At 34.8% G+C, this 17,310-nt stretch overlaps 4 protein-coding genes across 6 annotated transcripts; all 4 read right to left on the bottom strand.

Moving 5' to 3' along the window:
- Positions 1-165: 165 nt before the first annotated feature.
- LOC133672878 (large ribosomal subunit protein uL6m) lies at positions 166-1,251 on the bottom strand. Its single transcript, XM_062093433.1, has 2 exons — positions 1,094-1,251; positions 166-753 (listed from the first exon to the last, which is right to left on the bottom strand). Exon 2 carries the CDS (start codon positions 723-725, stop codon positions 417-419), a length of 309 nt encoding a protein of 102 aa, XP_061949417.1. The 5' UTR covers positions 726-753; positions 1,094-1,251; the 3' UTR covers positions 166-416.
- Positions 1,252-2,668: 1,417 nt separating this feature from the next.
- Positions 2,669-6,383, bottom strand: LOC133673007 (uncharacterized). 3 transcript variants are annotated; one of them, XM_062093596.1, is made up of 10 exons: positions 6,253-6,383; positions 5,651-5,722; positions 5,461-5,535; positions 5,011-5,094; positions 4,757-4,826; positions 4,572-4,663; positions 3,876-3,917; positions 3,691-3,771; positions 3,046-3,135; positions 2,669-2,959 (listed from the first exon to the last, which is right to left on the bottom strand). In XM_062093596.1, the coding sequence occupies exons 1-10, from the start codon at positions 6,307-6,309 to the stop codon at positions 2,954-2,956; spliced, it is 669 nt and encodes a 222-aa protein (XP_061949580.1). In that variant the 5' UTR covers positions 6,310-6,383; the 3' UTR covers positions 2,669-2,953. The 3 variants fall into 3 exon arrangements, with proteins under 3 accessions (XP_061949580.1, XP_061949581.1, XP_061949582.1); XM_062093597.1 differs by lacking the exon at positions 3,876-3,917; XM_062093598.1 differs by lacking the exon at positions 2,669-2,959 and having other exon boundaries at positions 3,051-3,150.
- A 1,148-nt stretch (positions 6,384-7,531) lies between these two features.
- Positions 7,532-8,974, bottom strand: LOC133672345 (transcription factor RADIALIS-like). Its single transcript, XM_062092731.1, has 2 exons — positions 8,179-8,974; positions 7,532-7,734 (listed from the first exon to the last, which is right to left on the bottom strand). The coding sequence occupies exons 1-2, from the start codon at positions 8,457-8,459 to the stop codon at positions 7,713-7,715; spliced, it is 303 nt and encodes a 100-aa protein (XP_061948715.1). The 5' UTR covers positions 8,460-8,974; the 3' UTR covers positions 7,532-7,712.
- Positions 8,975-10,189: 1,215 nt separating this feature from the next.
- On the bottom strand, positions 10,190-11,478 carry LOC133672351 (transcription factor RADIALIS-like). Its single transcript, XM_062092736.1, has 2 exons — positions 10,842-11,478; positions 10,190-10,374 (listed from the first exon to the last, which is right to left on the bottom strand). Exons 1-2 carry the CDS (start codon positions 11,126-11,128, stop codon positions 10,365-10,367), a joined length of 297 nt encoding a protein of 98 aa, XP_061948720.1. The 5' UTR covers positions 11,129-11,478; the 3' UTR covers positions 10,190-10,364.
- Positions 11,479-17,310: the final 5,832 nt, after the last annotated feature.

Raw genomic sequence — 17,310 nt, 5'->3', positions numbered from 1 at the left:
CAGGACTATTCACGGGCCATGCTTAATGGATTCATGAACATAAGTAACATCAAGAGCAAACATGGCAATAACTCAAAACCTATTTGCTGGCCTTTTGGTGGAATGACTCCAGGGGAATTGAATTTCAACACAATCAGAGTATAAATTATTTGTGTCGTGAGGAAATTCTACTGAAATTAATAGCTTATTAAAAGCATTGAATAACCATCATTTTCCAGCATCCGACGACAACAAATCCTCAAGAAAAAAGAGAGAGCAAAAAACCTTGCAAATCTAGCAACCAGCAAATTCTATTATTCTAAAACATCATAAATTGATTGAAACCTCTTCCAAACTACAAAATCCTTGCAATTTAATACCAAAAACAAACCCAGTTTGACCTACTGATGCATCAGAATCACACATCTCAGCCACGATCATTTTGACTTCTTTCCTTGTTTCTTCTTAATAACTTCATCAATATACATGATCCCTTTGCCTTTATAAACTTCAGGTGGCTTACAACTACGAACTGAAGCAGCAAACTGATGCACTCTTCCCTTATCAATTCCAGTACAGCAAACCACATTGTTCTTGAAACAAAACACCCGGACTGCAGGCGGCACAGTTAGTTCGACTTCATGACTGTAACCCAGTTTGAGAAATAACAAACGGCCTTCTGCTTCTGCTCGCGCTTTGTAACCAACACCTACAATTTTGAGAAATCGAAAGAACTTGGCTTCCATTGCGAAGTGATATCACTTGAAAGCTTTCCTGGGATAAAAAAAAAGGAAAAAAAAAAAGATCACAGCCAAGCATTTTATCAAACAGTTGGTGAGCAATATGATAAAGAAATAGATTACGCCTATGTCCCAATAGGGGCTTTTCGGGTTTGTGATTTTGACTAAGAGAATGAAGGTCTAATTAAAGGGTTCTTGAAATTTTCATTTTTTCCCATGGTTCCTTAGTGACCAGATAGAACAGAAGGAATAAATTTTCCAATAAGTTTGTAAAACGCACAGATCACTCTCCAAAGAGAAATACTACAATTCCTATGAAAATCATAGAAGAAAGGAATCATCGTATTCTTACGTGAATTTGAAATGGGTCGTACCTGCAAGTAAAAATGGGAAGTTGATGACAGGTTTGCTTCCCTGGAGAAATGGCATGTGCTGCTGCTGCTGCCGCTCTATTTCCGTAGCTAAAGAGGGATGTGTTTGGCAACGCCAGCGAGCGCGTAAAGCTATTATGCTTTTTGGGTGCGCCAACTTCTGTTTAAGCCCACAATTCCTAAAATATTATCTTTAACTTTCATAATTTTCTCAATTAGTCCTTCGAGTTTCGTAGTAGTTCCATTTAGACCCAATTTGTTTTTGATATGGAAAATGCTTTTCACATTTTCTCTTGTTTTGTGAGTTTTTGAAAAAATAAGTTGATTGAAAGAGTGTTACTTGTAAAGGAAAGCATATAAGGTTTTGAATTTTGAGAGGGGAAATTGTTTATTTTATTGGAATTATTAACTTACAATATTAATGAAAAAAAAATGTAATGCTGAAGTGATAATTATGGATTTATTTATAATGAATCACTGCTAAAGTGTATGTATTCATCTCTGAATAATTTCAGTTATAAATCATTGTCATATTAAAAGATGGGGTTTGTTTTTTCTCCTAATTTTGTAGAAATTTGTTGAAAGTTCAAGACTTTGAAATTCAGTTGGTGTTCAAGTGAACTGTGGCTTCGATTTTCACCAAGAATACATTCCTAAATTTGGGACTTTGAAATTAAGCGAGTTGATGGTGCATTCCTAAATTTCTTTGGTTTCGATAGAACTGCTGCTGTTTGTAGAATCAAAGCCCTTGGAAGAGTCTGTGGATGGCTTGAAAGGACAACTGTAGAGGACATGGACATAGCTGTCCGTGCACATCTGAATGGTTGGAAATTCATATTTCTTAACGATGTGATGTCACTCTTGTGCTCTCATCAGAAAACACATAATCTGTTTTAGGCATTGAATTTGTCTAATGCCCAGTTCATCTTTACTTAATCACCTGGATCCGTTGTTTTACTAGCTTGCCTGTTCTGATCATTCTACTTGGATGAAAATAGTGCTTGTGCAAATCAACACACAATGATTCTGTTACAACTTCAAGAAATGAAGCAAAGGACCAAAATGTCGGGAAAGCAAAGGTGTTGGAAATATAGCTCACAAATTCTTCCTCTTTCCTTCTCTTTTCGAACAACTTTCACTCTCATTTATCCTCTAGAGACTAAAACTTGAGGAAAATAAAGTTCCATAACCACATCGTACACTTTGCAAACTACAGGGATCAGAATGAAAAAAAGTAAAAAATGAACCACGTGTTATGAGTGCGTGGACCGTGAATGGTATATGATGAAATGCAATTCTGCTGAAGTATTTTTGTATAATGAATAACTATAAGAAGAAAATGATGTTCATTTATATTGCACAAAAATAGATCCTGTTCATCATCTACAAACTATTTTAGATTCTAGGATAATCTAAACAGAAATGGATTTTTTCAAAAAAGTTAGAAGCTTCGAATTATCAAATTTGCTGCTTTTGAGTGGCCCACCAGGTAAATGTAGCCTGTCAATGGCAGAAAATGTCAACACCCCTCTTATTCAATATTCACAAAGAAATGAAAAAAAAAAAAAGACTGTTAGATTGTACTAATAAAAAATATTGTAAAGAAATTAGAAACATCGGTGCAAACAATCTGGAGAAATGTAAGAATCAACTAGCTGTAGGAATAAAAAAGAAATGCAAAAGAAACTTCAAAAATCTTGCAACTTGAATATCACTAGAAAAGAAAAAAAAAAATGTGAATGCAATAAAGAATCTTGTATGCATCTTTTCGTTTGCAGGACAGTATAGTTCTCCGTCGTCAGCATGTTTAGTTTTGAAGAGTAAAAAGACTTGAGCCATGGACTGAATAGAATTCAAGCGATATCAATCCTGCAGATTCAAATGGAAAGTAAGCGTTAAGCCTAGGAATTTCAAGAGATGGTTCAGAATACCCAACAATTGTGGACAGTTCTCACTATGAGTGATTTTGCAGCTACAAGGTTATCCTTGATGAGTTTTTCGGTTAATGCTTTTGAAAGCCCCCACACTGTATCTGTGCTCCCTACCTGCAAAATACATCACTGATGTTTTCATCAGAAGAATCAGACGGAGGGAAGGAGTTAAATCCTTGTATTCTACGAAACCAAAGTATCAACTGCTTGTATATTGTAACACAGCAAACATGTTCACTTCAGCCGCTTAAGCCCATAAAAAAGAACAAAAACCATTGAGGTGGTCTTTGCTAATGCAATTTTAAGCTTCAATGCCATTCAGATTTGAGTGGAAAAGGGTAGACACGACCTACTCAAAGAACATACAAGACACGGTGTGGTTATATAAATCCTAAAGCAGATAGTTGATAAATGAAGCTCCATTGAATTGTGCACTTGTAAGGAGGACCCAAGTAAAGCAAAAGTAAGAATATTAAAAGAAAACTCAGCACTTGACATGAAGAAGGCTGTAAAATGAAGATAAGGACCCTAGCAATAGCCACATGTTGGGGCATAATGTGGGCACCTGAAGAGCTAAATACCCTGGCTAACTGAGTGTGTCAGCTATGCAAAGAGTATAATAACTAACCCAGTGTCAACGAGAAAGGGAGGGGGATAGGGAGAGCTCACCACTGCTTCAACAAATGGTGATGTCAATGGATGTTCCAGTGTCAAACCCCCAGCAACATGGAGTGTACTTCCCTCCTCAATCTAAGGCACATCTCATCATTAACAGAGAAATTAAAAACAGTGTTGGCCGAGAAAATAGCTTCAGAAACAAAGTCCAATAAAGAATATGCATTTACAAAATTTACCACGCTATCAATGATCTCATCAGGTATCTCATGGAAATAAACCTGCATAAGTGAACTAGATTATTCTTTCAAAACTCAATGTCATCGAATCGTATAGGCTTCAAAGAGCTTTCAGATAAAGTTCTTTTTACATCAAGTAAATATTTAATACAGCTTTTCGGGACAAATTCCCAGAAATAGGCGATAAAAAGATATATGTTCATGGTCTGCTGCTTTTTTCTCAGGAGCACTGAACCATCTGAAATATTCCTATAAATAGTAACAGCTCAAATGGGAAATTTTTTGCCTGTGCATGTAAATATAACTGTTACCATCTCATCTATATAAAATAGTTAAGATTGCCATATCATAATCTCCATCCAGAAAGATGGAGAAAACAATCAACATATATATAGAGAACAACCATTACACTCTCCTACATGTTACAGTGGATATATAGAGGCTGATAAATAATTGATCTGGAAACCTTTTTGCATCTATGCACCTTTTTTCTCATCAAGTTGTTCATACGGGAATGGACATTAGAGGAGAGTAATTCAGTGGGATCAGATGATAGCAAAACTCTTTCTTGAATTTAAAGCAATACTCTGCCATTTTGAATGAACAATATGCCTACAGGATTATGCGGGCTAGGAACCATTTGAATGTCACTATCCAGTAAAGTCTAAGCTAAATACAAGTACAAATAAGCTGTACCTCAGCTTTTTCCCATGCTCCTTTTCGTATTCCAGTAGTAAGGTTACTTACAACCACAGATCCTATGACTGCTGCATGACCACCGGAATAGCCTGCAATAGTGCAACTACTAGTCATATTTGACCACTAAAACAAGTTGAGCTTTATAAACAGTAGAGGACATGAGTGAACCCAATTAAGTAAACCTTTGATAAACTCCCGTGCTTCTTCCTTGCTATTTGGCTTTTCTCTAACCATCCCATTACTCACCACCACCTAAAAAATCAATGAGACGTGGCAGTAAGATAAACTCCACAAGGAATGTCAAAAGTGGGACAAGGCCTTTAATACAGAAGCAATCACAGGAGAACTATATGAAGCAATAAATAGATTCACAGGACACAAATTTAAAATAGGTAGAGGTCGTAATTAAGAATAGTGAGCTGGAATAAAAGCATACTGTGTCTGCAGTAATTAACAATGTTGCCTGAGCATCCTCTTCCACATGACCTTCAATTCGAAGCCTTTCTATGATGGCGTTTGCCTAGGGAATAAAATTAAATAAATATGGCAGTTCAACAATACAACCATGAACCATGAAAGAACAGTCACTAATATGCACAGTTGCCAGTCAATACTACCATTTTCAAATTTAATTTCACATAGTTCCATTACAAAAAGAAAGCCCACAAAGACAAAAAAAGCAAACTTTACATTATTAGTGAAACAGAACGACTCAGTTATGCCCCAGTTAGCAATCCATCACAAAACCAAAATTTGTGCAAGGACAAATGCAGGAAGCCCACATTGAGAAAACCTCAGCAATGAGTTATAAAGCCCATTCAAAGCAATAAAATGACATTTGAGACATCCAAGCATATAAAAGGTATAACAGGTGTAAAAGTTATACCTTTGCCTCAGCTAGAGCCATCACCAATTCCTCTGGCTTATCTTTTCTTATACTTTTTTCATCTATATCTGCGGTCTAAACCGATATCACATTAACGACACAAAAAGAACATAAAACCCATAATTGAAAACTAACATTCTCAACAAATAAATAAATAAAAAGCACAAGAGAATGCAGCTTAAGAATATACCACAACAGTAAATTCATATCCCATCTCATTGAGAATTTGCCGCCGAGCCAAAGATGATGAACCCAATATTATCTGCCATTGAAATATCACAACTACCCATCAATAATCATTTCCCTTTTTCTTTTGTTCTTTTAATTATAGCACCATGAAAGTTTTCAACTTTGAAACTGATGTCACACTCCATGAAACTTCTTCTTTTGAATTTTCACAACAACCCATCAATATTTTTCCGTTGTAAATTACAATAGCAAGAAAGTTTTCAACTTTGGAACTAATAGAGATACCGTACTAATAAAAGAAATGCTTTTCATTGCACTTCCTTATTCCTAACTGTAAGAACACCATTTCCAATTATTTTGGAGGCTATATAATTCCTTCACATGGACAAAGCATGTTTATATTTTAAACCCAAGTTAATGTTCTTTAAGGATTCTCCAACAAGAAAATTATTAACTTGAGGTTTTCAAAACTCCTTCGTTAAAACACGCAATTTACTTTTCAATTGCTTCATGAGTATATTTTTGATAGAATGAAGCTAAAGAAGAAAAGAAAGGAGAAAGAAAAAAAATGCAGCAATAGAGACAGAGTCCCAAGGAACTAACCTTAAAGGAGGAATTACAAGTCGTCATCTTTCCCTCTATCTCCTTTTCAAGCTCCATTTTTTAAGAGATGCTGCGTTGCCCGGAGAGGTGCGAATGGTAGAATTTCTTGCAGCATATTTTGTTTGTCCAGGTTGGTGCCAAGTGAGCATAAGTTTTTTCGGCTTAAATACTTTTTAGCCACTATAGATTAAGAAATATTTTATTTTGGTCCTCATATTTTAGAATCTTTAACATCAACTTTAATTAAAATGTTTCTTGTTGGTCTCTGCAATCTATGTATTTTGTGATCAATCATGTTTTTTTTTAAATAATTTTTTAAAAATTATTTATTTTTATATAAACACATCCAAACTATAAAAAAAACACATAAAAAAAACAACTTAATTGTTTTTTCAAGTAAAATACACTAAAAAAACAAAAACTACAGCAGACAATCGCCAATAGAATATCCATTTTCTCTCTCTTTATTTTGTTCTTTGACTTTCATGTTTTCTCTTTGACTTTTCTTCGAAATCTCCATACATGGAATAATATCCATCAATGACGTTAAGAAATTTTTTTTTAAAAAAAATTGGCCCTCCTTTAGCTTTTATTAACTATTTAACAAACATATGCCAAATTAAAGATTTTCATGTTTTTCTCTTTACATGTTCTTCAAGATCTCCAGAATAAGTTTTTCTAGATTTTAGCTGGATTGACATTGAAAAATGGGTCCTCCAGGCCAAATTTTAAGAATGGGCCCTCCCTCCATAACCCTTTTATTAACTATTTAACAAACAGAGCCCAAGTCAAAGATTTCCAAGTTTTTAGCTAGATTCACATTGAAAATTTTTGAACTATACGAACATGCAAAATTGCTTAATGCATGGGGGTGAAAATATAGTGTTTTTTTTTTTATCCCTCTTTGATAAACAATAATCATGGAGTGCACGTATTTCTTCTCTCACATTTATTAGCACAGATAAAAATTTCGTGTGCATAAATTTAGAAGAAAAAATTGTAAATATTTAGAAGGAAATAACTAAGAGATACAGTAGGTATTCTATAAATGTTGGAAAAAGAATATATGCATTGGAAGTACAAAAAACTAGCCACCGAAGATTATTCAAACATCATTGATGACTTATTCCTACTTTCTCTATGAATTTTCTTTTTCTAGCTTTGCCAGTATTTGTTGGAATCTTTTTGATTGCTGAGGGCCCTTTTGATTCTGAATGAAATGCTTGTGATTTATTGTTGAATCTGTCAGATCTATATGCTGAGCCAGAGAGAATGCATCTTTCACATATTGATGACTAGTTAAGGAGAAAAGAAAATCAATACAAGGGAGAAAATGCTAATGTTTCATCTTTGGTACATATATATATGTTTAGAATTTATTATACTTGAAAGGAAAAAAGTTTAAGGGTGATGATGAATCAAGGAAAAATTGCCGTCTCTACAGCTGAGACCATTCTTCATTAGAGCTTCAGTTGCTGCAGCCTGCAGAAGAGAGGGTCAAGTAAGGAAACAGGAAAAAACTGAAATCAGCTTCCATTTCACTGTTCATGGTACATGGTACATTATGTATTGAAAAGATCAACCATTACATTTAGTGTAACCAGTTTTTGTATCAATCGAGATTCCTTCATTATAACATTTTGTTATGTTTTACAAAATGGCATGATAATCTAAAAAAGATCGGCTTTTATGCTGCTTAGAATTCATTGTTTATCAGTTTGTGAATCTATAAACCACAATCTAATAGATCAATCAATGCACAAAAGAATAATGCTTTGTTGGGCTAAACATTTAGCAATCTGTGGTCCATTCTTTCTATTAATGATTAAGGAACTAGAAATAAATAAATATATATATATATATATATATGTGTGTGTGTGTGTGTGTGTGTGTGTGTGTGTGTGTGTGTGTGTGTGTGTGTGTTACCTATCCCCTTCAATGCTCATGTTGCTGTTTTCCTTGATGCTTTCTTCATGATTCTTGTAATTTGGCAGTGGCACTTGGTCTGACTCGATTCTCTTGATATCGTCTAGAAGGATCTCATACTGCTTCTTCACTTCCTCTTCTGTTGTTTCTCCGACAAACCCGGCTATGTTTCGCCAACGATCTGGGCTATCCTTGTCATATATTGCAAGAGCATTTTCGAACAACTTGTTTTTCTGTTCTGACCAATTTGAGTTAGGCTGTGGGAAAGAACTGGATCCCATTTCTCTTGCCGAGATAAGAGCGAAAACGGTGAAGCTAAGTTTTATAGTCTTGGGAATAAGATCGAGAATGTGATAGAGGATCAAATTTGAGTATGAAAACTAGAAAATGGAAGAAAAGCCGACTGCTAGACAAGACTAGTGTGAAAATTCAGTAGGGTAGAAGCATGGATTGTGTGAATCATGAAAGAAGACTGAAGTGAAGTGACTGGTGAGAAATTTAGGAAGTTGCAATGCAAGCCACGCTTAAATCTGAAACACTGTAGTTGACACTTGACATAAGTGACTGGTTACTATCTCAAAACGAGAAGAAACGTAGACGGTTAAGACAGATTGAACATTATATCCTATTTTTCAAAAAGGATATAAATTCACTTCAGAGATAAATTTATTTTATATATGTCTTTGTGTATCTGATTCTGTCATGTAATACTAACCAAACCTAACTTGCAAAACTACAAATTATGTAACGGAAAAACACCTCATAGTAGTAGAGTCTTGAGATTGGTGTTTTTGAGTTCGAGGATCACTTGATGCTATTTTGGAGGTGTTTACAATATTATTTGCAAGTACTATGTTTCATGCTTGTCTATTTAATAAGCATGTGGACTTTCATTAGCAGGAAATTCGCTCCACAATCTTGAAAGAAACGAGACCCACTTCCCTGATCTGGATATTCAAATTATTTGTCATTTAGAAATCAGAACCAGTAATGCTCTCAGAAATTGCAAACCAGCATTAGTCAACAGTATCTGGCCCCTAGTTAACCGGTCCCGTAAGGTAGAGCACAAAGCTGATTCCGTTCTGTTCTCTCTGATGAAAAATCTATGGTCTTAGAACGAAAGGAAAAATGGAAAAAGACCCTTCGCAAAGATTCAGAAGGTGATCTAACGGATACAGGCAGTTTGCATTTCTTTTACTTCCCAAGTGCCCTAGCTAGTTTTTTCGCAAGCCAGTTGAGCTATATTTTAGCTACATGTTGCCGTGCCTAGAATTAATAAGAAACTAAATATACTAAAACTACATCATTTAATAGTATTAAACCTCAGTTTTCATTTTTGCAAAGATCCTTAATTGCTGGTGATGTTGTTAAGTCAAGATCTTATGCTGATTTAAAATATATAGAGAAGAAAGGCCAGTGCTTACTTTAGGCCAACTTGTTAGCACTTTTATGTTGGTAACATCCTCGACTCCTAAGCAAAGGCAAAGTTTTCATGGCGCAAGGGGGTATCGTTGGCAGAGATGTAGTAATTTCGTAATTCTTGCAGAAATTTTTGGCATGTTTGGCATTGGAAATCAAGTTGCTTCCTTGAGATATATTGACTGACTGACTTAGAACTGTAAGTTTGTCAAACTGTGATGCACATGATTTTTGGACAAGCAAACACTTGAAAAAGGTGGGTTTTCTGTCTGCCAACCCATGGAAATGTTGGTAATAGAGAGAAAACACATGTCTGGATTTTTTACTGTAACATCATGCTCCGAACTAGAAATGATTATGCTGACAACGCCTCATGATTATCAATTATCATGAGCTCCTGGTCTTATGAAAGCATTTTTACTACACTATTACACGGCACATTTTTCTTAGAGGATCATTTTCCCTTTCTGTATCCGAATTCAGCATGTTCCTGACTCTTTCGTTTTTTCTCCCTTGTGGTATTATCTTGAGCTTTCAAATAAAATCTCTTGAGAAATCAATTTCATATGCTAGGAAAGAATGCGTCCATGACTAATTTTAAAGCAGAAAGGAGAGTTAACACAACAGATAAAATGTTTAATGCTGCTTCTTTGGTACATATATAGGATAGAAATCATCACATTTAAGAGAGTAAAAAAATGACGACTCAAAACTTCAAGGAAAATAGCCGTCTCTATTGTTGATATCCTTCTCCACTAGAGCTTTAGTTACTGCAGCCTGCAGAAGAGAGGGCCAAGTAAGGAAACATTAGCAACATAATGAAATCATTTCATTCTTTCAACATACCAATCACCACCTCAAAATTGTCAAATAGCAATGACATTAGCATTAGAATATATTCCGTTGGTAATTTTCAATAAAAATAGTGACAGAAAAAATCGGTGTGGGAATTCCCAACATAGTTATAGAAGAAAAATACTTCATCGTGAATTATCGATGGAAATACAGCTTATACACCGCTGGAATATTCCTTTGGTGTAAATCAATTTTCTAGTTGTGAACTACATTCAATAATGTTTTTCCAAATCTATAATAGCACAAAAATGAGATTTTTTTATACTAGAATTCACGACAAGTTTGTGAATCTAAATTAATCAATCCATATAAGAATTGTGCTTTCGGGGACTAAACATTCAGCAAACTTCGGATTGATGATTAAGGTACCGATCATGTGTTAGTATTACCTCTCCTCTTCATAACTACCGATGATGTTTTCCTTGCTGCTTCCTTCGTTCTTGTAAATCGGTAGCGGCACTTTGTCCGACTCAATGCTCTTTATATCATCAAGAAGGATCTCGTATTGCTTCTTTACTTCCTCCTCGGTTGTTCCTTTGACAATCTTGGCTATTTTCCCCCAACGATCCGGAGTGTCCTTATCATATATCGCAAGAGCATTTTCGAACAACTTGTTTTGTTCGGCTGACCAATTTGTGCTGGGCTGCTGGAAAGAACTTGATGCCATATCTCCCATAGAGATTTTAGAGAGGGTGGAGGATGCTTAAATGGCGAAACAAGTTTATGTCTGTCGGAAATAAGACAATATTGTAATTCAGGATGTCAAAATTGAGTATGAAAACAAGAGAATGGAAAGATAGCAGAAAGGCATGGTCTTCCAAGAGATTCAATACAGTACAAAGCACGAAATGTGAGTCAAGGAAAGGCGAGCATAGGAAGTTGCGATGCAAGTGTTTAAGCCCGATCAGCACGGTGCGAGGGATGATTTGCTAGTTGGCAAATGCATATTGAAAATTTGCAAAAGTACACATTATTTAATGGAAAAGTACCTCACAGGCCATAGCAGCAGTGTCGAGATAAGCTTTTCCGACGATCACTTGATGATGTTTGGATGTGATAATAATACCCGTTGCAAGTACGATGTCTGTTTATTTTATGAGCATGTGGGATTTTATTAACAGGAAATTCACCTACCATTCTTGAAAGAAATAAACCCACTGGATACAAATATTCAAATGATTTATCATTTGGTGCCAGTATTGCTCTCGGGAAATAAAAAGCCTCTTTGATAATCAACCTCGGTGACGCAGGCAGGCGAGCCATATGATCTGATAATTTTAAACAGTTGAATCTGCTACAAGTTTATCATGCAAGAAGCCTAGTATACTCGTTTATAAATCAATGGAACAAAGCTAAATTTAAAAAGAGATTTGTTTATGTCAAATGAACAACCTAATAAGAAAAGTCTATAACTTTTGTTCTGATATTATATTTTAATAGATGATTTTACATGCATGTTAGATCTAACCATAACAAATTGAGCTCCAAAAAAACCCTTAAATTAAACTTGAAAGATGTCAATTTCGCTTTTCTATTTGGTTTAAGATTCTAATTTTCTTATCTTATAAAAGTTTGTTTCTTGCATGCCCTACATATAATATGCAGTGTAAATCCGCCAATTCTATTTTTCTATCCGTGATTGCTGTTTTCTTGTGTTGTTTTTCACTTACTTAGTAGAATCTGTGGTCTGATCTCATATAACCCATCTCAGAAGTTAAGAGCATAAATCCAATTGTGTCCTCTTGATAAAAAATGGACTGTCTGATCTAGTTTCAGTCCCGGAAACCCCCCAGATTCATGGTGGTGATCGAACTGAGCTGACACTAACAGTTTGCCTTGCCGGTCCTCTCTTCTTCCAAATTGACCTAACTTGATTTTATATATATGGTCCGAAATCAAGTGTTCATTATTGCCGAACATTTACAATTTGATATACTGCTAAACTGGTTTTTGAAATCTTTTGCTGATTACAAACTGATACGAGAGGCCATTACTTTAAGCCAACTTGTTATTAATCTGATGAGAATAATTTTGGTCTTGACTCCTAGGCAAAGGCAAAGGTTTCATAGGTGGGGGGGTAATCTAGGCTGAGCTGGAGTTGTTCATATGTGTTGAAATTTCTGGCAGGCTTTGGTCTCACTGACATTGAAAATCAAGTTGGATCTCAGAGATTACTTGATTAACTTAAAATAATGTAGCTTTAGGAGCTGTGATCATCATATTTTATTGAAAAAAACACACCCTTAAAACTATAATCTCATGTGGGGTCTGCAGTCTGCCTGCTTCGCTTTTCTTTGTCCACCTCTAGTCTCCAATAGCAGGTTGCCAAAATGCTGGCATTTGAAAAACACCGTGTCTGAGTTTTGACTAAGAACACAGGTCTAAAAGTGATCATGCCTCGAAGAATTTCACAATGCCTCATGTTTATCATGAGCTTTACCTTTTAGTTCAAGCTTTAACACCTTTTTTTGGCCCATTTAATTTTATTATCCCATGTGATAGCATATTTAAACTTAAATAATTAATCTCTTCTTTTCAATCTTCTCAACACACTTGATTGATTGTGGCCGGCGACCACATGCAAGCAACTTTCTTTTAGCTTTGATCTCTGCCTACCCCGACACCAATACAAAGTTATCGATGATGTGCAAATATATTCAAGTTAAGTTTAGTAATAAAGTTTATGTGTTAGATAATTAATTAATTTTTTAATTTTAATAATTTTATTTATTTTTTTAGTTAAGAAGATTGTTAGTTAGTGTCTGATGCATGATAAGTTAAGATAATTAGTAAATGATACTTCTAAAAAATTATCTTTAATAGATATAAAAATTTTCAAATGCTTAAGTAAATATTTTTGTAGAAAAAAAAAGTGTAATGATATTTTAAAGGATTCGTGGAGTATTTATAACTCATGAGTCTTATTTTTTTATGGAGAAAAGAGGCTAAAAAGCTATTTTAACTTTATAATATTTTGAGTTATATTTTACTTAAAATAATATATATTAGAATAATATAAAATATCAAGAGACTCATGTAAGATCTTGAAAGAATTTTTAATAGAGTATTGGATTTAAACAAGTTGCATGAACTATTAAAAATAAAAAATAAATCCAAACATGCTACTGGAATCCAAATACATTAGACATACATTCTAGGGTGTGCTCACGAGAGTATCTAAGAGTGCTGGGCAGCGTGGCCTCCTTGGCCCCAGGCAATAGTCTGGGGCCATTCCTCTTGGCCAGTTGTTGCCTGGATCCATGAGGTTACGGAAAAGTTTTTTGAGCTGCTAGAAGGAATTTCATACAAAAAATATAGTCAGATGTTAGAAGGTCCTCAACGTACCTACATAAATTGCTCCTTTTTTCTTTTTCTTTTTCTTCTCTCCAAATAAACTGTGTAACTGCTGAGATAATTAAGTAACACTTCTCCATCGGTATATAAATTCTGACATAAAACTACGTAAATAAAGTTTGCTATACACTCGAGAAGCAACTATAGACAGAAATACAACAAAAAGGAATTACTTTCAAGCTCTCTCCATGGAAAGCATGATTGGCCAATTTGCGCGGATTAATCCATTTTCCATCCCTAGTTGCCACAAGTCCGTCCAGAAAGAGTTTCTTTGAGTAAGATGGCAGCTCAGACTTGAGGTAATTTCCATCTTTATTGTTCAATATCTCTTTAACCTGTTCAGGTTCAGCGACTATTCCAACTGTGCTCCACTGCCTTTCCACCAAAAGAAATCCTTCCCTGCACCAAAATATGACAGATAAAATTAAACATGAGGCTGAACTCTAGGGAATGGTTGCTGGCATAATTCCATGTGCTTGCTGATGGCCTCTTTTGTCAAGTCGAGGACCTCTTTCAAGTTTCCATGAAGGAATCTGCAGTAAGAAGGGCCTTCAACTCCTTTTGAGTACTGCAAGGCAGACTGTGCGTAAATTGGAGTCTGTTAAGGAACTTGATGAGAATCAAAATTAAGCATAGGCATACACAACTTGAAAGGAACATTATCGTGGTTCCCTTGGTCACCACGGCCTTGCTTCATTGAGCATGTACAGGGTTAGAAAATCTTCTTCTTTTAGCTATATAACTTTCTACAAGGATTTTTTTATATATATAAAGAAGAGGATTTAGACTATTTAGCTTGTTTTTTAATAGAATTATTCACATTCAGAGTTTATTAAATCAGAATTTTCCCTACAATTTAAGCATAATTTTAAGGTTTGTGAAACTCTAGTTTTATCTTTTTTTAATATAAACTATGTCAATTAATATTAAAGCAGACTAACATTCTTGATGAATGGAAATTGACATTGACAAATATTATCCCATCTAGCGATGCAAATCAAAGAGTGGAGGCCGTTAAGATCATACTGTGAGGGCTCAAAATAGTGTAAAGAACCAGAGAATTGATTGGATGAAGTTTTTGGTAGTAAACTTAAGTACAAACATGGATCATGATGAAGAAGGATATGACTAAAGACTTACCTCTAGGCAGACAGAACCCAAGTCTGTTCCAATATTCCAATATAGACAACTTCTTAATTATTTAATAGAATTATTAACTAATCTAATAAACGAGTAGTAAAAGTTTAAAAACAAGAGGTTTGCTTCCCTTTTGATTTTAAATTTGAGTCTTGTGGTTATTAATATGATAGCTATCGGAGATTTATATAATCATTAACTTCAGAGCTCGTGGGATTAGTCGAGGTGAGCGCAAGCTAACCCGAACATCCATGTTAATAAATAAAAAAAAGAATTATTGGCACTTAGAGTTTATTAAGTAATAATTCTCTCCACAATATAATTAGCTATAATTTTAAGATTTGTGTCAAATTTCAGTTCCTTCTTTTTTATCATGCACTATTTAATCAGTATTAAAGCAGGTTGGTTTGTTCAATGAACATAAACATTAGCAACATCATCCTACCTAGTGATATAAATCAACTAAGTGAAGATTATCTAGGGCATTATATATTCGAGCTAAAAAGTTCGTGCAGAGAATTTAGTCATAAAAATTTGATAATTGGAGTGTTTAGTAGAGACTTAATTGAGCACTAGATCAACTATTAATGGAATGTGCATATAGGGATCATAATGAGGAGAGAGACTTGCACAAAGTCTTACCTTAGGTTAGACAAAACCTAGAGATTGCTAAGAACAGAGTAAAAGTTGGGAAAAAACAATAACCGGTGAAGTCATTACCTGTATAGCTAAAGTTTGAGTCATAATTGTTTGTTTTATTGTGATTTTATATTCAATTCATGTGGTTGTTAATATAATAATTACTAGAAATTTATTAGTTGTGGTGCTCATTAATTATAATATATGTAAGTTGGCTCGGATATCTATATTAAAAAAAAAATTCAAGTCATAATTTTTATAGATACAGATAATGCAATGTTAAAGTAAAACACGCTTCCTAGTCTAGTTGAATTTCCTTGAAAATCATATTATTCTTGATTAGCCAAATACTCTAAGCAACACCAAAAAAGAGAATATTTCGCGCTTTCCTTTGAAATTTACCCTTAGCCATTATATACCATTTGAAAAATAGCTCATCGAAAGTCTTCGGGACGCCGCAGAGATGCCCCACTAAAAGATGAATTTTGATTAAAAATTTCAAGCAAACTTGCACTGAAGTAACAAATCGTCTGGAGTCTTTGCAAAAGAAAGGATAACAAGATTGATCAACTGGAATTAACAGTCTGCTAAAAAAGAAAGGATCATGTATATAATCTATTTTGCACGGCTAACCATAAAAATGTCTGAATCTTTAGGGAGCTGCAGAATCCCAGATGTTTGGTGTAAAAGAGCAAGTTCCATGATAATCCAATCCATCAATTGGTGTATTGCAAGATTTAACTGAAAATTTCCCATCTCTTTCAATATTGATCCAGATTTTAGCATCTGGTTACCATTGAAGCAACTGAATCTCGTTTAGGAAACCTTGCAGTGAAAAGACTAGATGAAGCTAAAAAGCCCTTAATTCTCTTGTCCAACCCAACTGCCAAGTCCAGAATCCATTATACCATGAGCCCATGTTCGAAATTGTCACCAGCTTCCCAGCAGACAATCTGTACAGTCTCATATGTCTATGTTTCAGCGATGAACCTCCCAACCACGTATCATTCCAAAAGTGAACAGACTCGCCATTCCCGACTACAAATCTAGTGCTATTTCTTAAAGTTTCTACACTAATTTCTGATGGATTTATTGTTTTTATTATTCCCTGCCAAATACCTGATAGTTTCTTGCTGCAATCAGGAAGACCATTCTCAAAACTTAGGAGGTACTTTTTTCAGATTAAATCGCTCCATTTACCTTCACATTCCGTGCTTAGTCACCAAAGCCATTTGAATAACATAGCTTTATTCTTTTCGAGTAAGGATCTGATACCTGAACCTCCACAAGTCTTTTCTCTGATAACTGTGCACCATTGAACCTTGCAAATCTTTCTCTGTTTAGCAACCCCTGCCTAGAGGAATCTTCTTTGAATGGATGTAAGAAGCCTGCATACCCCTTTGGGCATTAAGAATATTGATATAAAGTAAAGGGGCAATGAGTTTAGAACACTCTTAATCATGCATATTCTTCCTGCCATACTAAGCATCCTCCCTTTACATGATTCATAGAAGAAGAAATTTGATTCATGCTGATTAAACTTCTTTCCTGTTAATCTGGAAAATCTTTTTAGAAAACAGTAGCTAAACCCTATCCTTTCAAAATGGCTACAATTGAACTATAACTAAAAAGGGCTCAATTTTTTACCGTGGACTGCACAGTGCAGTTCATAGTAAAAGATGAGCTGGTTTTTTTTTTTTTTCTACTTTTAGGTTTTTTTTCTTTCGA

The sequence above is a fragment of the Populus nigra genome, chromosome 14, assembly GCF_951802175.1.
Source record: "Populus nigra chromosome 14, ddPopNigr1.1, whole genome shotgun sequence".
In the NCBI taxonomy this organism is placed as follows: domain Eukaryota; kingdom Viridiplantae; phylum Streptophyta; class Magnoliopsida; order Malpighiales; family Salicaceae; genus Populus; species Populus nigra.
This window is presented reverse-complemented; position numbering and strand designations above follow the sequence as displayed.